The 26,139-nt window shown below is 29.9% G+C and overlaps 1 protein-coding gene across 1 annotated transcript; it reads left to right on the forward strand.

Annotated features, from left to right (window-relative positions):
- The first annotated feature begins 232 nt into the window (after window positions 1–232).
- On the forward strand, window positions 233–20,942 carry LOC148282451 (uncharacterized). The gene is made up of 2 exons (XM_088225083.1): window positions 233–554; window positions 18,980–20,942. Exons 1-2 carry the CDS (start codon window positions 537–539, stop codon window positions 20,810–20,812), a joined length of 1,851 nt encoding a protein of 616 aa, XP_088081209.1. The 5' UTR covers window positions 233–536; the 3' UTR covers window positions 20,813–20,942.
- Window positions 20,943–26,139: the final 5,197 nt, after the last annotated feature.

Genomic DNA, 26,139 nt, shown 5'->3' on the forward strand with positions numbered 1-26,139 from the left:
ACGATTTATTTTGGTCGGATAACTTAATATCAATCATGAAAGTTAAGAACAATTAAAAAATATGCAACGAAAATAGGTATCTTTGCTTTTTATTTGAGCGTAAAGACATACAATACTTGAACTTCTCACGAGCGTAAGAAAGTACGCGTCTAATGTCAGATCCACCCGCGGACTACCCCTCTCCACACCCCCAAATCCCACCTATAAATACGGACTTCCTCGTCCAAATCTCACAGTATCATCTCAGACACGCTGCCATCGACACCTCTCCGATGACCGCTAAACCAGAGAAAACGGACTTAATTCGAGCGAGATAATTAAGTACTATTGATCCACGTGGGCATTTTACAACCGCTCGTAATTTCAACTCGTTCGGATGCGTTCACACCGACCGGATGTGAAGTAATTCGATATTTGAACTAAGTGAAAGGTGTAATAGTGAACTTACATGGTTTGACTTGTATGAGTTTATGAACGGAAGTGATCTGTATTGCGAGTGACCCCTGCTTATGCAAGTGTGAGAAGGAAATATCAAAATGAAACGGCTAATGTTGGTACGTATAAGTCACAATATTTTCACAGTTTACGAGTTCAGTAAATCTATTCTCGAGCGGCTTTATAAAATTATCTCATTCAAAAAACCTATTTTCAATGACTAATATTGGCTATACCTTTAATCGTGACGTCCATCAGTATTATACGCGACAGCGTCAAAATATTCACGTACCCGGATCACGCACGACAAGGTATGGTCTAAGGTCTCCGCTATACCTTGCTTGTAGCGAGTACAACAGGCTACCGGAGTCCTATAGAACGTCAATAAATAACTGTATTCATTTAAAAAAATTACTACTTGAGGAGGTACGTGAAGGGTGAAATTTAGTTTTAAGTTCTTTTTTTCCTTAAATATGTCTTTCTTGCAATATGTAAGTATAACAATTTTATTTTTAATTTTTAGTATGGATTGTTTAAAGGATGGCAAGTGGATGTATAATTTGTATCATATATTTGCTTGCTATCTTATTTCAGTTTTTATGCACATATTATTACTTGTTACTTTATTACTATTTGTTGCTATATTATTGTTGTTAACATACCTATATGTAAATATTTTTCTGTCCCAAAATGAGTTTGTTGTAACTCCTGGGAATACAAAAAAAAATTGTATGATTTAATAAATAAATAAAAAATTGCACGAAATTAATTTAAAATCTGTTTCGCTGCCGAAATAAGGCGTTTATTGTCAAAAATATCATTTATTTACAATTTAAAAATTTAAAAAAAGTATATTTTAGTGCTAATAATATTTCTTCATAAATTATACATAATACAAAAACAGATAACTATCCCTAACTCTGTGAGGCCAGAACCCACCTTGTATTATTAAAACTAAACTTGGTTGTTAACAAAAACTGTTTGAAAATAAAAATTACAAAGGTGTATTAAAAGTACCTTCGCTATATACAAAAGGACCGGTTCTAAGGATATAAATACAAGAATATATTTTTTTATTATTTCATTAAAATAAACGGCGCTTAGGCACATATTAATAGCGAATACATTAATAAACATACATATTAGTATACTTATAAGGAAACGATAGCATTGAAAACAAAATAACGTAGAAAGCAAAAATTCAGAAAAGATAAACAGTATAAAAATTATTGTAACAGTAATAAAAATATTAATATTTTTTAGTAATATAAGTATTTGAAACCTGTAAAAAAACTAAGAAAAAAATACACATTGATAAAGAGATTTAAATAATTTTGAATAACACTACATTACTATTTAAGACGACAACTTAGGTAAATAGTATATATAAGTATAGTGATATAAAATAATAATATAAATATACGTTTAGAAAATAGTATTTAAAATTAAGAATTTTAAAAACTCAATTTTAAATACAACATATATTGAATGAAATTGTTACAATCAAATAAAAAAAAAACTAGAATAATTATCTCAATAAAATTTAATGAACTAGTACTAGTGGCGGATTTAAAAATGCACTTTTCGTGCTAATGAAAATAGCGTTACATGTTCACCGCTATTGCTAACTCAATATATTTAAGGAAGATCACCACCGTTTTTTTTCATATCTTCCTTCGAAAAAAAAAGTGAGCTTTCCAGAGCTTTTTCTTCCATTCTTCTTTCCTTAAAAAAGTACAATGACTATTTTAAGTTCACGCAGATTCCTATCACCCACGTCTTAGCATATAAATAATCAGAGCTTTTTTTTTGTCGTGAGAGAAGTTTGGATTGGAAATACTGTTATTTATAGGTTCCTAAAAATGAAGGGGACGAAGGCGGCAATTATAATTTGCGGTTGCTGCTGACAAAAATAGAGCTAAAAAAAGAGTCTCGTCCAGGATCGTGGTTCTATTTCACACACATATCGGTATTCTTCATCCGCCTGGACAGAGACAAAATATAAATATAAACAAAAAAAAATCGCTGAATAAATACTTATATTTTTAGTAGGCGCTAGATTCAATAACACTCAAATAACCTCGTATTTTTTAAAATCACGCAACCCCCTTTTTGAAAGTTTTAATAACAGCAAAATGCTATCCTACAATCTCATCTATTGTTTCTGATGCATAACTAGTAACTTGACATTATTGTTTTCCTTTGACCTCCTCATTTATACCATGTCAATAAAGCGCCTATAATGTTTCCCACACTCTGCGACAATTACTACTGCTTTGAGTACGTAAAACAATGTATTTTCTTGTTCAATCCAAAGAACAATGTCTTAAACGATTCAATAAAGTTAAAACACATGGTTAAAAACATTTTTGTCAGTTGTTAAGAGTCATTTATCTACAATCTTGTAAACATTTCAAATACTCGTAACGTAAGCGTCGTACACATAATATACGTTAATAAAATGAACAGTAAAAGCATACTGTGCATTGCTGAACTTTTGGAAATAAGACAAATTTATTGTTTTCAATGTTAAAAATATAAATTTAAGAACCAAAATACATTTACAAGTAATTCAAATAGATCAAGTCAAAGAAGGAATCGTGTGCAAGAAAAACCATATTGTAAAACGAGGCTAGCACAGAGACATGGGTATTTTCCAAATGGCCCAAATTTTTAAAATTCTTTTTTTACTGATAATATTTCATTGATCCCAAACTTTCAAAATTTTCCATCTTCTAAAAAAAACGCACGATCCTGGATTTAAACTAAAAATATTAACTACTTTATTCTATGATATATTTTGTTGCCCTTTAATAATAAGGAATATTTTTATGTTTTTTTATATTTTTTATTTCCTATATATGTATTAATTTTAATAAATTTTACGTTATATATTTTAAAATTTATATTTTCATCTTCTTTTTGGTAATAAAAATTTAAGAAAATATTTTATACTTCAGTAAAAAGACGTTTCTAGCCAGAAACGGCTTTTTTATTTAGTAATTAAGTTAACGTCTTTCTTTTAAGTGTTTATATGCCAATTGATTCTACTCAAATAGACGTTACTGGCCATTTACTGTTTTTTAGTAACGCCGACCTAATAATCAATTACTTTCGAAATTACTAGTAGATCTTAAACTTAATTGAAAGCGAGTAGGTACGAGTCGTACATTCATTTCAGATGTTTTTTAAAACGGAATAGAAGAAAAACAAGCATGTTAATCAGTCTTTAAGTATATGTAAGTCAGAACAGCCTTTTATATTTAGTAATCTTCAAGAAGTTTTGCAGTTTAGTCTCATTTATTAGTCAACATAATAAGGTTGTGGTTATTTTAGGAAGATAGATGTATTTTTAGTAGATGCATATTTTTTTCCTGATACCGAATATGTATTTAATTCATTTTCGAAAAAAATGTTAGATGCGTTCTTCTTTCTTATGACGGCAGAATAGTCTAAGTCAGTACGGTACAGGTCTACGACAAAAAGAGTTATACAAAAGAGAAATAATTAGCTCGCTTTTCGAAAGATGAAACTTGCAGACAGTTCCTTTTTTCTCCGAGATAATAATGAACATTAAAAAAAATATAATGTTGTTTACAATATGTAACTTATGTTGTTGTGAAAAAACTTATCATAACTTAATTCAATGAACTGTTTATATACCAATCAAAACGGGTTTATTTCAAAACTTGTAGATTGGATTAAATAAATGATAAATAATAATATGCAAGTTCTTACAAGTGTGTAAAGTGTCCACTTTAACCAGCCTGTCGTAAAACCCTATAAATGCCTAGACTTCCATATTCCCTTTTCGAAAATGTTTTCCCTCTCTGTTGCAACAAATTTAGATCAAAATACCTTTCTAAGGAATAAATCCAGACTTTCTACATACATTTGGACATACTCAAAAAATTGATAATTAAATTAAAAGGTACAAGAAGTATAAAAATTAAAAAATTGTATTCAGGCGTTGCCTAGTAGGTGAAATGGGTCAGCCGGATGAATATCACCAACATGATGAAGGTTTTATATTTACTTCACAAATGTCAACAGATGGAAGAGTTGAGGAAATGTGGATGTTTAAACATAGGCAGAATGGCGGATGTTACACATCGCGCACAGTGGCCGCTAAAACCCGCCAATGATATGTCATAAGCCTAGATATGTTAATGCCTAGAATTCCATATTTCATTCTCAAAAATATTTTCCCTCTCTGATGCAACGTTCAATTATAATGATGGTTTTTAATTTATTTTGGTAAGTGTAAAATAACAACTTTTTATATTGCGATTCCTTGACAGTAAAAATTTGTTACAATATTTATTTTTTACATATAGTTAAAAAAAACAAAAAAACACATTCTCGTTTTTAAGGTACAAATAACATAAGTCAGAAAGAAAATGTTCTAAAACTACACTAAATATATGTTCAGGGAACAAGGCTTAATGGGTGTAAATAATGCTTTCACACTCCCATATAAATATACACGTAAAACAGACAACATAATTTTCAGATGACAAATTTCATAATTTGGCTATTTTTCTATGGTGTAAGTCTCGTCAGTGAATAACATAATACGTAATATTTTCTTGTTTATTTTACGCAAGAGCGCATAATATTTATGGTTTAAATATTTACGTTTGTGTGTTTGTGGAAACACTTGCTTCGGGCAATGAGAAATCATGTTGGTGTGATACTTCCTGATGGGTTTACTTGGAAATGTTTCCATTACACCATGGTACTAGGTCATCTTGGTATGGTGATCAAAAAATGGTAAAATCATCATAAAATGAAGGCCAAAAGTGGCAAAGAATTTAAAATAAAGTTTTTACTTTATTTTTATAATTTATTTTAAAGGTGTCAAAGAGAAGATTTGGAAGAAGGTTATCAAAACCAATTGAGAAAAAAATCGGACGTCGAATTTTTTGTTGCTGTAACTGCCAGTTACCAGCAACAAAAATTAACCAGTTCCACGGTTGGCCGTTTAACCAACTGCTCCTGTCATTTTTGATTGCCATTTTAACAATAATCAAGTATGCTCCAATGAAAGAGTGATTTAACTTTTTTGTAATGTGTCCATGTTATTTATTTATTTACGGACATTGTCCATTTATGCAATTTATAGGCTTTTAATAATACAATAAAATAATAGTTGAAAACATTTTTTTAAAAGGAAAACAAGCATTGAATAACATAAGAAACATTAAGACAAGATTTGGACTGTTTGGAGAATTAAGGCCATAGTTTGTTCTATGCTGATCGATGAACAGTACTTTATTGTTTCTCAACCTACGAGTCGGAATATGGAATTTTACTTATCCCAGTAATCTACCATTTAGTATCTTCTTCTTTTCACGTGTCATGTCGGGTCCCCCCGACGTTGACAATCACTTGGGAGAAAGCTTCCCTATCCTGAGCAGTGCAAAACAGCTCCTCCACAGTTCTGATCCTGGTCCATGCTCGGATGTTTCGAAGCCATGAAAGCTGTTTTCTTCCGACCCCTCTACGTCCCTTGATCTTCCTCTTCATGACAAGCTGAAGTATGGCTTATTTATCACCTCTCAACACATGGCCAAAATATGAAATCTTACGGATTCATTCAGTATGCCGAACATATATATGGAATAAAAATTATTTCTCCTTTTTTGTAGACTAGAAATATTTAACATTAACTCTTTATCGCAAAGAAGGTATCACTGTTGGGAAGGATAAGGAATAAATAAGACATTAAAACCTCTCTGCTGATATTTAAAAGTATTATCGTTCCCTACATTGATTATTGCTCCAGCATTTTATATTTAAGTAATGAAGGAGATCTAAAGAGACTCCAAATAATACAAAACAAAGCGATGAGGATAATATTAAGATGTGGGAGACGAACAAATGTTAAGAAAATGATTCAACTTCTAGATATCATGACAATTGATCAAAGAATCAAATTCAATGTTGCCAATGAAATAAACAAAATTATTAAAGGAATAGTTCCGAGATATTTTCAAAATAAACTAAAAAATAATGAGTTCTTTCATAACTATGCAACAAGAGAATCTAAAAATATTAGACTGGAAAAGAAATCAAAAGCAATGTCCCAGAACTGCCTTATGTACAAGGGAATAAAACTATTTGAAGAAATGCCAGAAAGCATAAAAAATGAAATTAATGTAAATATATTTAAAATTAAATGTAAAAAGTATATATGTGAAAAATATTTGGTAGTATATAGTGTAAATAGTGGATATAATTAATGAAAATGTACATATAAAACAGTTAATATTATAAATTAGGATATTAAGTATATAATAGTGATAAATAATGTTAGAATAAGTATAGATGTAAATATTGTGTTGGAAATATATATAAGACTATGTTACATAGAACTAAATAAATAAATAAATAAGAATAATTACCTCTCTCTAGTCCAAGCATCCACGCAACTTTTCGAAATAAGCATTATTGGACTGATTCAATGTGATTTATGCGATTCACATAGAATAGAGACTAGGCATATTCTAGAAGAGGGTGAACATTTGAGAAATGAAGAGTTTTGATTGTACGGACATTAGTAAAATCACAGGATATTCTGTTAATGAACTCAAATAATTTCAGTAATTTATTTACTGTATTATCTATATACCCGTTGTATGTCATTGAATCGGGTTATGGTCCCGTCACGGACTCACGGATCAAAAATCGTGTGAGTTGCACTCCGTTCTACTACAACATGATATCAATCTTCTGATAATGAGTTATTTACCACTCATTGAAAATGGCTCCAAAAAATGTTTGGGTAAATCATTAAATGAAATTGTTTATTTTATTCCTAATTTTTTATTTTCTAAAATCATTTCTATTTCGCACCTATTGGTGTCGAAGGCACTGCATCAGATTACCAATCTCAGCGTATCTTGGTCGTTTTACATGAAGGTAATATGACCAGTCTTGCGCTTAAGGTGTCAGTCCAGGGACTATGAAATATTCCAATGTAAAAACACGATTTTTAATAAATATTTCATGCCTACCATGTCGGGTATCGAACCCGATGGGAAACGCCTCGAGGCGGAAAAATAATTGCATTTGATTTTATTTTTTGTCTCATCTCATTTTTCCTTACTTAAAAAAAAACTCTACGTGCTTAAATCTTCGAGTCAGAGCTTTTTATTTTAATTGAGTATACATGAAAAAAAACGGAAAACATTTCCCTGGTGCAATAAATTTGCCAACCACTATACGAGTAAGAAAGGAAACAATTCTTTGCATCAGTCATAGACTAGTGATTTATTTTAACGAAAATGTAATGTGTATACTGTATTATCAATGTTGTAATTAATATTTACTCTAGGTCTAGTGTCAAAAAAATAATTTCAATATGTGGTACGTTTAACATACCATTGTGCTTCAAAGAGTTTACTCAAAATTCGAGTTATTGACTTGTTTTATTTTTCCTTTCAAATTCAGAATGATAATACATAAAAGAACATTTCTCCAACTTAATTTAAAAATTGTGCCATTGTGCCATTGTGGCTAAAGTGAAATATCTGCTTATGTTAGGCATTAATTCTTGATGGAATTTTAAAGAAATATTTTTTTTCATAAATATGTGAATTGAAAGAAGAGTGCATTATTAAAAAAAGTTAGATTTAATTATAATTAACAAATATAATTTCTTTAGATAAATTAAAATTATTAAGTCACGTCTCATCATTTTTTAATTAAAATGCTTGATTTTCATTGAAATTCACGCAATTAATGCCGTAATCAATCAATTATTAAGAATGACTGAAAACAGTTATCTTATGTGATATCTTTGTCTAATAATAATTATAAACGAATTATGTTCTCGTATGCTCACAAAGTTATTATTATGTTAAAGCAAGATGTTTTCTACAATCTCCATACACGAGGCTTATTAAAATCAGAGTAATGAATGAGTGAAAAATCTGGTCACTTTCTTCCGCTTTCATTACTGACTGCTGCATAAACATGCATAATATTAAAAGGAAAATAATGATCAAAACGACGATGATCTGTTGCAGCGGCAGACTGAAACTGGTTGAAAATAACTTTCTAGTTTTTAAAATTTATTTTACTATATGATGCAATTTTCGTGGAATGTTGCTTTGTTTCCAAGATTCTTCAGGCATCTCTATCGGCTGGCGGCTCATGTGCATCCTCCCAAATCATGAATTGCCGACGAAGTCAGCAATGAACGTTCAGGACGTCGAGAACCTGATGCCATGTAAATTAGGCAAGCGTGGTATCGCCTCCGCTTGATGACAGTTGTTGTCACCGGAATTTCCTGCGTCCGTTCTCTTATTACTTCATTGAAAGCAACAGAAAAAGAATATATATATAAAAACATAATTGAAATGATAATTGAGAATTGTTTTCTAGAAACTCACTCAATTCTAAAGTAAAAAATTTCATTCATCCTTACTGGTTGTTTTAACATTTTTCGTCCGAGATTGATTATTAAGGCTGAAAGAAAATCATACGATTTTGCCATTTTTAAACGTTGCTCTATCAAAATCGCGATATTAATAAAAAAATGTTGATAAACATTAGATAAAATCAATCCTTTTCTTAGGTAGTTTTGATAAGAAATATATTTTTAAAAAATATGCAACTAAAATAAACCTTATTACAAGCCACTAGAAATCTAGACTTAACTTAGGTTTTGTTGTACATAGTACATTGGTACTCTTAAAAATACGGAGTATTTTACTAAAAATTCTTCAATTGAATTAAAAACACTTAATTGAACAAAAAAGTTATTGAAGATAAACATAGAGTTTTGATTTATTAAAAGAAATACAAGCATATTAAATCACATAAATTATGTAATATTTTTCTTTAATTAAAGATTAAATTATGCCTATTTAAAAAAAATAACAATTTTTTTTAAAATTGTTTTTTATGCAATAAGGTTTTTTTTAAATTTATGATAAATATTTTATTTCTGCAGTACGGTGCATGTCGTTTTGCATATAGATTACAGTAATAGAATATACGCAAATCTTCCAAAATATCATGCTTTAATTTATTTTCAATGCAGCAGCAAGGCTTATTACGGGAGTAAAAAAATATTCTCCCATTTACAAGATCTTCAAGATTTGCATTGGTTAAGAAGCCCAGAAAAAATAAGAAACCAGCTTTGCTGGACAGTATTCAAATTCCTTCATGAAATGGCTCTAAGATATCTATCGGTCGTATGTATTAGGGAAAATATATGTCAAAGAAAATGCACGCGTAAGTCAGCATTTGATTCAAGCAGAAGAAAACTTGTTGAAATCCGACGCCGCCTAAATATTAGGTTCGGAGATAATGCTTTTGCCTTGTCCGGCTCCTCTGCCTGGAACCATTGCCTTCACACTTGCGAATCATCGACATTCCCAGTCAATTCAGATCTCGACTGAAATTTCGACAGAGTCAATATATATATTTTTATTTTTATTTAAATCTTAAAATAGGGCACACATATCATACATATTGTTATGTGTGTTAATAACATTGCAAATATATTTAATTTATAAATTGTTTATCACATATGTCTTGACCATTATTTTAAATTTTGATATGTTTTTTTCTTCATAAATATTTTTTTCCATTTCGTAATACTTTTTAATTGCTTTAAATAAAATTGAATTTTGTGACTTTGCCTTTTTCCAAAATGGAAACGTACGTATTCACGTACCTTGATCACGCACTACAAGGTATGGTCTAAGGTATCTGCTGTACCTTGCTGGTAGTGAGTACAACAGGCTACCGGAGTCCTTTAGAATGCCAAAAATAGACTATATTCATTTAAAAAATATTTGAGGAGGTAAGTGGAAGGTGAAATTTAGTTTAAAGTTCTTCTTTTTCCCCGAATATTTATTTTTTACTATATGTAAATGTTTAATATTAATTTTTATTATGAATTGTTTTAATTTCTTTGTATTATATACTTGCTTGCCATCTTAATTCAGTTTTATGTACATATTATTACTTGTTACTATATTATTATTATTACCATACCTTTATGTAAATATTTTTCGGTCCTAAAATGAGTTTGTTGTAACTCCTGATTTAATAAAAAAATAAACTTCCTTTTTTCGTTTATCATACGCTCAATTTTAAATTCGAAAATATAACATGTGAGTTTAACTATAAAATTTTAAAGCGCCTTTGAGATATTTTTTTAACATAAATGGCGTTACATAAATCAGCCAAGTATTAATATTATAATTATATTAGTGCGTTCGAATGTTTGCCAATGTTTAAATGTTAAGAACATGACGATGAACCATGTAAATAATCAATTTTGCTTTCGTAAGCACGCACACTTAAATAAATAATATGAAAAAAAAAAAAATTGAAAACACACATAAGCATAAGTTATTAAATATTGGAATGGGTTGTACACATATTTTTACTAACACGTTTATGCCGTCGAATGAAAATTTTTACTCGAAATTGCGGTACTTTGAACGAACGACCTTTTATAAAGCAAATATCGCATAGTTTCCTTACTTTTATCACACTACAGCCTTAATAACAATGGCATAAAAAAAGATAATATAATTTTTATAAAAAATAAGAAGTAGACCACTCTTTTGAAACTTAGACAATGAGTGATACATTGTCTTCATTCTTTATACAATCATATTATGACATAATATTACGATTATATATAAAACCCTATTGTGCGTAATCTGTTAACCGAAAACTGACTTCAACCCTCTGAGACCTGAATTAATTCCTGTGGGTAACAAAATATTTTTTTACACTGTTTATAAATTTGTTAGAACCACTTTAATTTTGAATTGCAATTAGACCGATTTCGAAATTACTACCTCATTGTCAGGAATTAAACTAACCTATAATGAAAGAGACAGAAAAGTGAAAGAAAGAGAGAGAGAGAAGATAAAATGAATCATAACGGGAATATTTTAAAAGAGGACTCGAAGTTAAATTCAATTGATCTGTCTTTTTCATACAATATTTTATAATATAAATAGCAAGGCATGTAATAATAAGTTAGTTTGATTCCTGACGATGAGGTAGTAACTTCAATACCGGTCGAAGTGTAACTAAAAATTAAAGTGATTAATACAAATTTATAAACATAAAAATGTAAAATGTCATACCACAAGGTGAAAAATGTTTTTGATAACAATAATAAAATATTTTTTATTTTGTGTGTATCGGTCTGGCGGTGTAATTGTGAGCGCGTTTGCCTGCCATGCAAGAGGTTTCGAGTTCGATTTCCCACACGATGAAAATGAAATAGGGTGTTTTTCATCTAAATTTGTTGCAACAGAGAGGGAAAACATTTTTGAGAAGGGATTATCGAAATCAAGGCATTTACAGGGTTTATGACCTGTCATTGGCTGGTTTTAGTGGTTACTTTAAACAATGTATAACATTCATCATTCTGCCTATGCTTAAAAATCTATATTTCTCAAGTAAAAGAGCTGAAACCTTTATCATGCGGGTGAAATTCATTTGGCTAAGCCAATTCACCTACTAAGCAACGCTCGAAAACAATTTTCCAATTTTTATACTTCTTTATTTACAAGTTAGTTAATTCAACGATGTTTAAAGTATGTCCAAATATTCGCAAACTGGCTGGATTTTTGCCCAAGGGAGTTATATGTCTAAACTTGTTGCAACAGAGAGGGAAAACATTTTTGAGAAGGTGTTTTTTAGACTAGAATATTTCATAGTCCCTGAGTTGGTACCTGCAACCTAAGACTGATCATCTAACCTTCATATAACAAGAATGATCATGATACGCAGCTATTGGTGAACCAATGCAGTGCCCTATGCACCATTAGGTGTGGAAAGGGAATGATGATGATATCGATGTTTATTAAAAAAAAATAGAAACATTTTGGTATTTTAAATGTTTTTTTATCTCTTATACTTTAAAAATTATTTAACCTTCAATTTATATAAATAATGAGTCTGAAACTGAAAATCAACCGACAAAATTAATTAAAAATTATTATTGTGCAGTATATGTTAATTCAATGAAATTATTTTAATTTTACTGAAATATGTTAATACAAATTAGATATAAAAATACAAGGACAACAAGATGGACATGATAAGGTATGCAGATGATAGAGCACTGATTGCCGACTCTGAAAACGAACGAATGAAGCCTTAAGTAGAATGAAAATTATATTGACAAGAAAATAGATATTGAACATAATAAAAAAAAAACAAAAACTAAATGTATGACCGTAGGAAGAAATGAATTAAGAACAAACATTGTACTAGGTTATACAAATATTGAACAAGTAAAGGAATTAGTTTATTTGGGTAGCAAAATTACTCAGGATGGTCGATCAAAATCAGAAAAAGTCAGCTGGATAAAATAAGCAAGAATAACATTAAATAAGAAATCTAAGATTATTGAATCTAATAATATATGACCCGTGAAGATGTTCAAAACTAGCCCCTCATGTCATCATTAAGAACAACTGGAATTCGCTATAAAACAAACGAACCAGCCAAAACAAGATGTCTTTACCTAGCGGGACCGAAAGGGGGGATTCGAATCCCCCATAGACCGATTTAGTCAATTTCACTTTATGTGCATTCGCAGCATTCGGCAAACTAACAAAAATGAAAAATAGGAGAAGCTACCGAACATTCGAGGAGACTGGACCGCTGTGCACGTGCAAACCAAGGGCCCACTTCAATTCACACCACGCCAAAAATCTACACAGCATGATAAAATTGAATACAGTGGATCGATATTTATTGTTTTATAATTATTTACTCATTTAATGCCTGGTAAACGCAATAACCAATACATCACGAGACCGACTAATCTCCAGTCGATTTCATTCTGCAGGATTTTTACCTCGATAAATTTAAATAATGATTTTGATAAAATTATCATTAAAATATGTATTCTTAAGTTTTACTTTATTGTTTGAATCGGGTTGTGGTCCCGTGACTAGTGTTGCGGACTCACGGATCAGAGGTCCGCGGTTCTAACCCTTCTCCACCCCAGCTTAATTTCTATTTTCTAATAATGAGTTACTTACAACTTGTTGAAAATGGTAACTTAAATTGGATATTCTGGTAAATTATAAGAACGCTAATATTTCTTAACTTTAAAAATAGTATTTTAACCGAGACGATTTTATTGATATTTTTACTAAAGTCATAGTTACTAACAAATGTAATAAATGTCAATCCACTATAATTTTACCGCGCCATTTAGATTAAGATGACATGTGTGAAATAGGCTATTCTCCGTCGGGTATCACGCGTTTGTTTATTTAAAAATTTCTCGTAATAATGAACAGACTTAGTGCCGAATAGTTCTAGATAACACTTTTTTAATCATATAGTTGTTAAAAACTGTTTAAATTTCTTTAATATTTACCTAAGTAGTAGTTTTAAATAATAAAATATGTATTTTTGTATCGTTTAGTGTTATACAAAATTGTTTAAATTTATTTATCATTTATTGTTTTCTTAGTTTTTTGAACATGTTCAAATATTTCCATTTCCAAATGACTTATTTTTTTATCAACATTTTTTTAACTCAAAATTTTTAATATTTTTTATATTGTTTATCTTTTTTAGACTTCTTAATTTTTAAATAACTGTTTGGTATTAATTTGTTTTAGCTGCTTTATAATACAAATAATTCTAGTTACATGCATGTATCTGATTGTATTTGCAACTGATATGTAAAAGGCACTATGTGCCGTTTATTTCAATAAAATAAATAAATAAAAACGTTATTCCCAAAAACTGCAAATCCAACGCGTGTCATATAAAAATGAACTTCATTACATTCTTATTTAAATTGCATAGTTTTAAAACCTTTTGAAATTATAATACGTAAATAAATTTTTTTAAAAAACATTTCGTTATCCAATTGACTTGCTCTCCAAAGAATTCAGAGTACTGAATATTATTCAACAGTATATATTGAGAACGGTAGTGGTTACACACATAAATAGAGACATTTACCCAAGCGTCAACCACAACTATAATACAAAATACTCTAATAGGGATCTGATACTAAGTGAAGGGGTCAACACTGTTCTGGCATCGAGACAACACTATTACGTAGGCAAAAAGGTCCATAACCTTTTGCCAGAATCGTGGAAAGACGGGAGTGTTGTCAAGTTACGGAAGGTGTTAACCTCGCTCTTTCATGACATTGGTCGTAGGGAGTCAGAAAAGTTGATGCATGCCACGGATTGGAGATTCTTACTGGATGTCGAAAATAAAATATAAAAAATAAGGAATAATTAAAAAAAATATATTTATAGATGACAACCATGAAGTTTCGCATAAATAAATTGTCTATGAATGTATGTATGTGTATGCGCATGGGTGTATGTACGTGTGTGTGTATGTACATGTGTATATATGTGTATATATTTATATATATGTGTATATATGTGTATGTCTGTATGTATATGTATCAAAATGTGTATACGAATAAGTTTATATTTTGTTTGTCAATGCTCTATATTAATTTGTTAACTATTATAATATATTAAAATGTAATCGCCTAGCTTGGAACGGGGTATGTACCCTTGTTAGCTGGGAAAAGTGAACATGGAATTGTATTTTGATAAAGAGTGAAAATAAATAAATAAAAAAATAACATTACAGTGGAATACCATCAAGAACTGTCAATAAATAAATTAAATCGAAAAAAAAAAATAGTTAAAAAAGTTAATTACACAAATATTGAGCGTACTAAGTAATCCAGTAAAAACGACAACGAAAAAAATATGAAAGAAAAAGGTAGAGTACAAAAAAACGCATAAATAACACGAGAAACATAATTATGTTCATATGATGTCAGTCTTACTTTGCATTGTATATGTATTTTTTTTCAATATTATACATCGTTACAGTACAATATTAAGAATTGATTGTCGGTTGTGGTTATCTGATGTACGTTTAACTTTAATAACTTTCTAAATCAATCAATGATCAATACATTACGTATAAGTGATACAACAATCGTTACATTAAATTAAGTGACTTATTTAAATAAAAAGTTATTATACCTACGATAAATGATTACATAATATTAAAGAAAGTGACTTATTTTAATGAAAATTTATATACTAGCACAAATTAATTCTATTTTAAATAAAGTAACTAGTTCTCGTTTATCACATTCTTCACAATCCTTGAGCACCAAAATATCTTGCTGAGAATTTCATTTACTTTTCTATCATCTTCAATCATTTTGCTCTATTCAGATGAGAACTCTTTCTATTCTCAGGAATGGAGGTCCAGACATATAAACAGGCGCTGTGGCACAGTCGGTTATACTGACTAACTGCCAAACTGGCGTCGCGGGTTCTATTACCGCCAATAGCAAGAAAAAATTCCAAAATGATTTTTTTCTCAATTGGTCTGGGTATTATGGTGTATTTTCATAACTTGCTTACATATTTTTTCCTTCCCACATGCTGACAAGCCTCTAGGATTGAAGCTTAGAGGATCATTCGTTAAAAAAAAAAACATAACACATCATTCTTCAGCAATTCTTTTTCTGTTCAAGGTATCAAATATTTTAATCAGCTACCTCTTCATTTAAAAAATGCACCTTCCTTGACCTCTTTTATGGAACTACATTATTATTTATAATAAGAACCACTTCAAATATTTAAATTTCCAGACCATTCCCAGAAAGTCGTTAATAACTTATTCTGGAAAAATGGAAATCGAATTGTGGTAGAGAGGGATTTGAGCCTCGGACCTTTGGCCAGTGCGTCCACAATACTACCACGGGGTCACAACCCGGTCCAAAAATTACACCTACTTACATTCGTTAATTTTTTATTTATTCCTTTCCATTTCTTGGATCCTCTTCCCCTTTGTTTCCAATCTCAGTACCTGATTTTACTTTTCTCATAATATAATGTTTATTACGTACATAAGTACGAGGACGAGGCTGATATATTTGGTTCTGGACTTGACAGTTATAAAACGAGTCTGATTTCTTTTTTTCTCTGGTAATATTATTCTTAAACCTTTCTTTATATTTAAAAATGTTTTTACTTTATTTTTGTTTTTTCATATTTATGTATTTCTTTCGTCAATATTTTTGGTTGCTTATGTGTATTAACCTACTTGTTATTATTGTTATAGTTTTGCAATTTTATAATTTTTTGTTATTTTTTTTCATATTTATGTTAAATATACGTTAAAGGCAATTTATGCCGTTTATGTAAAAATGAATAAATAAAAAAGTATTTTTTATCGTAAGTTATATGTGCAAGCTTTATCTGCCCACTAAAAACAGCCGTAATTTAAAAATATTTGTGCATTTACATATTGTTTTCTTCTAAATATAAAAAACATTGACGATACTGTTTTTTGATAAGCTGAAAGATATTCATTTTAGCAGTAAGTCCGCCAAAGTGCAATATTTTGTAGGTATTTGAAGTTTTCAAATAAATTCAAATGAAAACAACAGTAAGTGCCTTTTTAATATGGCCATTTTGAAAGAAGATCCAGAGGTTTATTTGAGGGATATATCTTTTTGTCATACGAAAGAGGATCAGATCTTAGCATGTTTAATTTAATCACGTTTGTTTTGTTGAAAATGACAAATAAAATCATTGTGCCATCTCACTAACCATAAAATATTCTTGATTAACGTTAATTTGAAGCTATAGTGTGTAAAGAACTTTATTTATATGCTAACATAATATTATAATACGTATCTTTTTATTATCATTTTGTGATATAAATACATTAAGATATAGTGTGTAATGAACTTTATTTATATGCTTACATATTATAATAAGTATCTTTTTATTAACATTTATTTGTTTATATTTATAAAAATATGTAAAAATCGTAGATGTGTATTTTACAAATTTATAAAACGAGAATGTACAAAATTAGTATCGTTTGATTCTTTGAGCTTTTACACATTGCTGCCATCTATCGGCAACATAGAAAACTATTACTGAAGAATACCAAATAGTTTTCTGCATTGCTTTGTGACTCAGCCTATTCGTGACGATGGTGAATTGAAACCATCCTATCATTATTTTGCATTGATAAATAAGAAAAACAAAGACTTAAATAAAAAAGAACGGATTTTTAAAATTTGTTTTATGTTTGAAAAGCCAAATATACTTAAATAATTAGAAATGTTGGCATCTCATTAATAAAACTAATACAATTTGAACTTATAATATAAGAAAGCAAACACTGATTTGAGTCTACCGAACAGTTTATTTTATTTTTACAAATATAAAAACAAAATTTCGTGACAATTGTTTCGCTCTGTTAAGGCATTTTCAAACGAATGTAAAGATAAGATGGATTGAGTTTATTTAAGTAAAAAAATAAAATAATCTTATGAATTATATTAATCATAATTGTGGGAAAAACCAAAAGCTTAGGGCAAGGCTAAGTGTTTAATAGGTAATGGGGAATTAAGGTATTTTTATTTGAATTTCCGAAAAAATTAATAAGTCAGCGTTTAATTTCTTATATTATATGTTTAAATATGGAGTTCTACAAAATAAACAGTAAATCAATCAACAACGAATATGATTTGACGGTATGATAGAAAAAAGTGTAAAAAATGCGACATTGACTTTCTCTCATATTTGATCTTGAAAAGTTATAAAAAGGCTTTATATTCCGGTTTTGAAAAATAGATGATATAAAGGGTTTTTTAATAACAGGTTTCATTTTCATATTTTATAAAAAAACTAGTATTTTTAAGATAAGTCAATGGATGTTTATTTCATTGTAAAATGAAGGTATGCCATTAACAATGGAAAAACGATATCAACCAAATGGCCGCCACGGCTACGCTTGCAGCGCCATATCCTTTTCATGAAATTTTCCATGACCAATTTGCACATTTGCGACTGTATGTCCTCGATAACTTCACGAATTACATCCTTAAGGTCTTGAATGGATTATGGAGCATATATAATAGTGGTGAATATAGCTATCATAGATTTACTTTTGTACTTACCATGTAGTAACATAAAGTGTCAAAAAAAGTTGGAAAAATCACATGCTACGATTATGACAAATTATTAATTTCCTAAAATGAAAATTCAGTACCCTCTTCACAATAAGCGTGGATTAGTTAATATTAAATTTATTGGATTAAAGATTTTTAATTTAAAAAAATATTTGTTTTCCTATTTTTATTTTTACTTCCAACATTTTCAAAATGCATAACATCTAATTGTTATACGTATTATAAAAATAGTTGTAAAATTCGATTGTTGTATTTTAAATAAATGTTTTAAAATTTAAATAAAGTACGAGTATTTTCATTCGAGAAGCCGTAAAAGATTAAAATAATTGAGATTTAGAGATTTTTTTTTTGAGTACCAATAAGAGAAAAAAAGTACAGGGTTTACTTAATGGTATATACTTCTCTTTATTGTGTATTAATTATGTGTAAACGATATATTTTCTAAATGTACATATTATATTTAACTTGAACGCGTTGCTTCGTCATCATGCATATTATATTATCTGTCATTTGATAAACTTTAAAAACTTTTTTTTCTTTTTCCAGGTACTGTTTTTGGTGGTTCTTACATCAGCAAGTGTCTTCACTCTCCCGCTTTTATCGTCAAAATCGAAAAATGAAAAAAATTCTGTCGAGCAAGATGTTAGTGATAGTAAAATTACCGAAGAAGAAAAACAGTTTATTAAAGAAATTGAAGAAAAATTCAACATTAAAAATGAAGACGACATTGACGAGGATAGCATTGACATGAAAGAAAATAACGGTGAATTGGATTTAAATGTTCCCTTCCCAGCAGTTATTGCAATTGAAATAGTAAATGATACTGCAGCTGATGGAAAAGGAAAACGGACTATTGATGCCAATCTTGGATATGGCTACAAGACTACAAATGGGTATTTCTACAGCCAGTTTGGAAGGAAAAATTCTGAAACCGGTAAATTTATGATTTATCCTTATTCCCAGCACGATATTCTTCCATTGCAAAGTCACGGAACTGGAAGAGGAACTAACTACCATACTAGAGCTGTTTTTACTAACAGAATTAAAGGAGAAAAGACCTTGGTAGAAATTCAGCCCTCCAAAGCTTACCAGTTAGTCCCAATTGACACCGAACCTCAAAATGAAGAACAAAATAGCTATTCTCCAAATGCTGTCGTCTCTCATCTTAGAACTCCATATGAAAACGTGCAAACTGTTGAAACCCCACCACCACCTCCGCAATACTCAAGTGCAGAAGACATTTATCAACATTCTGAAGGAGATTCTCCAAAGATCTTGTACTCAACTTACAACGGTGGTCACTTATCAGGTTTCAGTGGACGATTCCCAAGTGTGATGTCAAATTACTATGTCAGTCCATCGAAAATACTTGGTCATTCTCAGTATCAATCATTTGGACTGCATAATCAAGAAGACGATAGATTCAACCAGAAGAGAATAATCCCCGTTATAATTTTAAGAATACCAAGCTCTCAATTACACACCCCTGTTGCGGAATTATATCCTAAGCTGCCTCACAGCAATCCTTATGCCACTGATTTGAATCATGTAAATCTGCAAGCTCTTGTCAGTCAATATTTAGCTAACTTTCAGGCACAGTTTGTAGCACCCCAACAACAAGTCTCATTTGTTCAGCCAAAACATCAGGACTACTCGGAACCCACAGGACTTGGAAGATTACAGTATACCGTCACTCAACCATCCGCTCATTATATTCAACCAAGTCAGGCTTCATACGAACAAGGGCAGTATATTCAAGATCAACCTAAGCAGTCGTATCAATACGTTCAGGAACAACCCCAGTCGTATGTTCCTGCATCCCACAACTATCAACAAGTTTACAGTACAGTGTCTAGTAATCAAGTCACAGGCTATGGAAGCCAAGATGACTCCCAACATTTGCCAATTTCAGAAAATTACCCTGGCTCCGATCACACCCAAGTGATTTTGAACTCTGGTTATCAAGGCTCAAAAACTGAACAAAACTCTGACAAAGGTGTACATAGACAAGCCGCTGAGTACTCTACTCCTTCTCCTGTCACAAATTACCTAGTGAGAACTAATGCATACAAGTATTTTATGCATCCTCGGCCATCCGTTCAAATTATCCACCAAGGATCCTCCTACCCTGAACAGACTTCTGCGAGCCCCCAACCAGAGGAAGAAAGGAACGAGGTGTCCCAAGATCAACCAGCTGCGGTAGAAGAAAATGCTGAAGCTAAATATGATACAGAAGCTCCATCAGATGAATCAAGTGAGCCTGTGTACAACTACCATGCTCATCCTTACCCCAAAAGACAAATCAAAACTACAGATAAAGAAATGAAGAAGGTATCAAACCGCAATAGAAGAATAAGATCAAGATTAGACACTAATTAAATTAATCAACTTTTTCACCTTCACGATTCTTTTTGAATTTAAACCTGAGAAATATGAAATGATTTTAAATTAAGATCTTTAAACCTAGTGATATAAAAAGTAAAAAATCTCTGATTTGGTGATTTTCAAAGAAAACTCCGAATGTACATATAAATGTTATTTCAATTATAATCATGTTATTTGCATTTATTAATTTTGCAGTGAGTTAATTCAACATGTGTGTTTAATGCGAATGTTACCAAATAGAAAACATTTTTTGTTTATGTTCAATTCCTATATATTATTTGAACGTATCGATGTGCAATATATGAAACCTAAAATTTTAGTTAAATTTTATAAAATGAATAAAATGATAAAAATAAAAATATTATAAAATGTGTAGAAATTGGTATTGATACTCTTTTATTTATGTTTGGATAGTCACTGTGATTATTTTAATAATTAAAAGGTTACAAAAACTTTATTTTATCTAAACAAAAGGTTGTAATATATGTAATAAAATAAGTATAAGAGACAATTTGTTGGTAAAAAAAGGACTTTAAATTAAAAAACTTTTTTTTTTATTCAACAACAAAACATATTATACATAAAAAAAACAAGAACTTTCAGTTTGAACTTACCAAAAGAGTCAGGTTTTTGTGTTTTACACAATAATATAAAATAGGAACAAAAACTCATTACATATAGAAAAAAAAACAATAAATAAAAAAATATGATGTGATGTAAGATGCATGTATCTCTTCTAACTCCTCCAGAGTGATGGCGTGTTAGAAGAAGCGCTTAAAGAGGCGTGTAGGTAGGTTAGTATATAGTTTAAGTTGATTACCAATTAAAATTATCTTTCGATTGATCTTATCAGTCACTGGCGTGTTTTGCTATAAAATGATGCTTAAAATCGATGATTTTTCCATTTTCTTGATAGTTTCAGTATTAGATTTATTAAGACGCCCCTAAGAAACTCCTGGAGGCTGTGGTAGAGTGGTTAATTTGTGGATTTTTGCACGTGACTATACTTTATTAGATTTTTTTTGTTAATATTAATGTACATTTTTACACTTTTAAAATTTTGATTAATTTTCAGTTTAAAAACTAAACTAAAGTCCCAGCAATTCACTTTTTGTAGCTCATTAGTGGGTATTTATATTTATACCAAGTTATATAATCTTTCTTCTCTAACTCATATAGTGTCCATACGGCTCAACTGTGGAATCATCTCCCATTCACCATGAAAGATGTTACTACAGTATCTCTGTTTTAATCACGTCTCAAGAAACATCTCCTTTCTCTTCCTAAATCTTTCCTCTTTTCCTATTTCCTCTTTTTCTTTTTCCCAGTTTTGATTTATGTTAATTTATACACAAATACATTTATTCATATTTTAGCTTTTTTATTTTTATTTTCTATTGAATATGTTTTGTAACTTGAATTGTAAAAATAAAACTTTTATTTTCTTGGTTGCTTGGAAAAAATTGTCATTTGGCAATAAGCGCACAATTAAAATTTTGCGCAAAAAGTTAAATAAATAAATATATTATTATCTTAATTTATAAAACATTTTTTTTTTAAAAAAAAAAAAAAAAGAAATATTTGCTTTTTTATGATTTACCCAAATATTTAATTTTGAGGGCCATTTTCAACGAGTTGTAAATAACTCACTATTAGAAAATGGAATTAAGTTGGGGTAGAGTAGGATTCGAACCACGGACCTTCGGTCCGTGAGTCCGAGACACCAGCCACAGGACCACAACCCGATTCAATGAATTTGCAGATACAATTAGCAGCCGGAAAGATCAGTTAAATTGATACAAATAAACTGTTTTGCTTTGCTTCATATACGGCCACACTGATAATATAATGTCAAATTAGGTCAAATAAATACAAACACATGAAAGCAAACATGACGATTGTCATGTAGAACATTATTGCGACGCATTACCCAAAATACTTAATAAGGTTGAATTGACCAAACCGTATTATTTTTTTTCCGTTTTTTAAACAGTGTTGTAGTGTCACACTACTAAATGTAAATTAAAAAAATGTTTATTTGAAATAATTTGACATTTAATCATCAGTGTAGAAATTCACATATAAACCACTCTCTACCCCTGTGAGAAAATTCAGAATAGCTCCTCTGGGTCCATATTACATAAATAGAGTTATCTTCCATTTTATGTAAAGTAAAATCTAAAGTTCTGTATTCAAATGCAATATTCATTTAAAAAATCTAAATACTTCAAATTTTCTTAGAAATAAATACTTTTTTATACTGAAAATTCGGTTTTATTTTAGGTATGGGTAATTAAAGATAACCCTGTTTACTTATCAATGCACTCATGGCCGTAGGCCAGTATTTAAATGAATAGTTAACGGAGATAAATACATGTAATTCCTATTTGACTTTTATTTCCAAATTAAACCTTGATTGTGCGTAGAGCTTGTGGTAGCTTCGAAACCGGTCGGTAATTAAATAAATAATAAGTCGTTACAAACAAGGCGTTTTAATTTTCATTATGTAATCAATAATTAATAAGTTAAGGTTTAAATACCAAATTTAAAATTACAGCTAAACTCTTAAAATAAAGGCAATGTTTTGAAGGAACACGCAAAACCTACACTAAGATTTTTTTTTTTTAAGAAAGTATTTGCGTTCTAAAAATTCACCCAAATATTAAAATTTTTGGGTCATTTTTAACGAGTTGTAAATAATTGACTATTACTTAGTGGGAATTCAGTTGGGGTAGAGTGGCATTTGAACCACGGACCTCTGACTCGTGATTACAAACCGATTCTTAGAGAAAAAATATTACTTTTAAAATAATACAGCAAATTGTCATCACATCAAAAACTAATTTAAACTTGTCCAGCAAAGTTAATTGCTTTGCTGGAGATGTTTAATTTAAATTTAAATATAAATTTCGATTATTTTATTTTTACTTCTCAATAACGATCCGGAAATTTGGATTGACCATTAAGTTAAGGAAATATTTTAAAAGAAAACGGAAAATTTACTGTAAGATAACCTTTTCATTGTTTTTAAAATATCACATAAAAAACTTTTTGAAAAATGTCTATCAAAGTTAATGCATTTAAATTTGAATTGTATGGAATAAAGGAATATGACGTAAATTTACTTACCCAAGAAATGCAATGTATTTTTTTTATGATGTGTTTTTTCCTAATAATAATAATGGAAAGTAAAACATTACTTTTGATGTCAAAAAATTATGGTAAGCTGCAAATAATCGATTATAAGGAGCATTCGCCCCTGGTATATGAGGACCCGGAATACAATAGAAAGTTAACAGAGTTATCTTCGACTTTCTATAAAGATGAACCGATATTTATGTACGAAAATGAGTATATTTGCATGAACATTTAAAGTGTCTTCGTCGGTAACCTATAATTGAACATGTTTAGAAGAAAACATTGTATGCATATTGCTTTTCGATGTAGATAAAATTGAAGATAAATGTTAACTTTCCATTATAATCGAGGCCCAGCACTTAGCAAAATGAAAAACAAAGTAACATTAAGATAAAAAAAAATAAAAAAATTACAACAGGAATGGAGAATACCTTAAATAAGGGAATATGGAAGTCAAGGCATTTACAGTGACCTGTGTTTTTAATTTTTTTTTTTTTTTTTTTCATTTTTAAAAAGAATCTTAATGACTCCCGCGGGGGTGAAATCCAGTCTTTTGTCTACGAACATTTGGACAAACTCAAATATTGTAAGGTAACATTAATTTTACAATGGAACACAATCAGTTTTTATATGTAGAATAGTTAGGAACAAGTCATTCATGACTTATATAATATTCTCTTCTCAAAGAAGTTTTCCGTCTTAGTTGAAAATTTGCCGAAAACAAATCATGAGAAGGTTTGGAAACCTTTAAAATCACGACATCTCTACATTATGTTTGTTTTAAGCGGTAATTAGATAGGAATTCAGCTGATTTTTGAAGTCACGTTATTACAAATGACATTATGCATAATACAGTCAACCCGCAGTTTTTATAAAAACTGTTAGTTGAAAATAGGTATTTTAAATCAATTAAAAATTATTTTCATTATTTATGCTTTGTGAACTTAGTTTATAAAAGCCTAAAATCAGTTTTTGTTTTTTAACACTATCACACAAAATATTTTATTTTATTTTATTTGGGAAATCAACAGTTCTACATACATATTTTTAGTAAATAAACAGATATAGTGTATAAACTCAGAACTAATAACAGATTTCCACATAGTATAAAAAGTTAGTAAGGAAAATATATTACATATCAAATAAATACATACAATTTATACATATAAAAATGTTATTTTCATGTACTCAATAATCAAAGATTTTTAGAGTATTTATTTTAAGAACATTAAGTTACTGTAAATTGGGCGGGATAAGGACAAAAATGCTCGAAGAGAGGATAAAGAGGGGAGGGGAGATGTACATATTTATTATTATAATGTCTACTAAGTTACAAAATACATTTTTAGTGTAAATTTTAAATCTGACAGAGTGATATTTGTGTAATCTATATTTTTAAATATTGTATTGCACGTTGAAAAAGTCCTACGAAAAAAATCATTTTTAACATACGATGTTTTACTTATTGGTACATGAAACAGGTGGTACCGTCTACGAATCCTGGCTGGCACATGTATTGTTATTAAACCAAGCAGCTCTGTACAGTCAACCATTCCTGTCACAATTTTGTAAAGCAGTAGCTGGTCCGCACACACTCTGCGGTATTGTAGAGAAATGATTCCATGGAAGGTGGAGGCAGTGAGAGTAGATACATAAGAAATACTGGTTTTGTATTTCAGGTACTTTATAAATTTGTTTTGAATATTTTCTATTCTACTTATATATATGGCATACTGGGGATTCCATATCTGAGAGGCGTATTCCAAATGGCTTCTGACAAATGTATAAAATAATGAAATAAGGGCCTTTGGATTATCAAAGTGTTTACTCATTCGAATTATGAAACCTAACATGCTCAATGATTGCCAATATAATTATTTTCCCATCCGCAAGCACTACTGAATAGACCACAGCGTTGCCGCTCCAATCACAGGGTATCTGGATCATTTTTGTTACATCAAAAGTTAGGTGATCAACTATGTTATGAGTATGTACAAACGTTTGCAGACAAGCTGGATATCCTCCCTAGGGAGTTATTTAGATCTAAATTTGTTGCAATTCGTTAGAATCATGACTGTACGTCAATCAAGTAACTTGGATTCTGTGTGAGGTTTGAAAAAGTTTGTGGCGTCACACCGTCTATCGGGACATGTCAATGGAGTTTTGCTGATCTACGGTTGAGA

Source organism: Micrasema longulum, unplaced genomic scaffold (genome assembly GCF_059751315.1).
Source record: "Micrasema longulum isolate JH-2025_06_02 unplaced genomic scaffold, ASM5975131v1 h1tg000328l, whole genome shotgun sequence".
NCBI lineage: Eukaryota > Metazoa > Arthropoda > Insecta > Trichoptera > Brachycentridae > Micrasema > Micrasema longulum.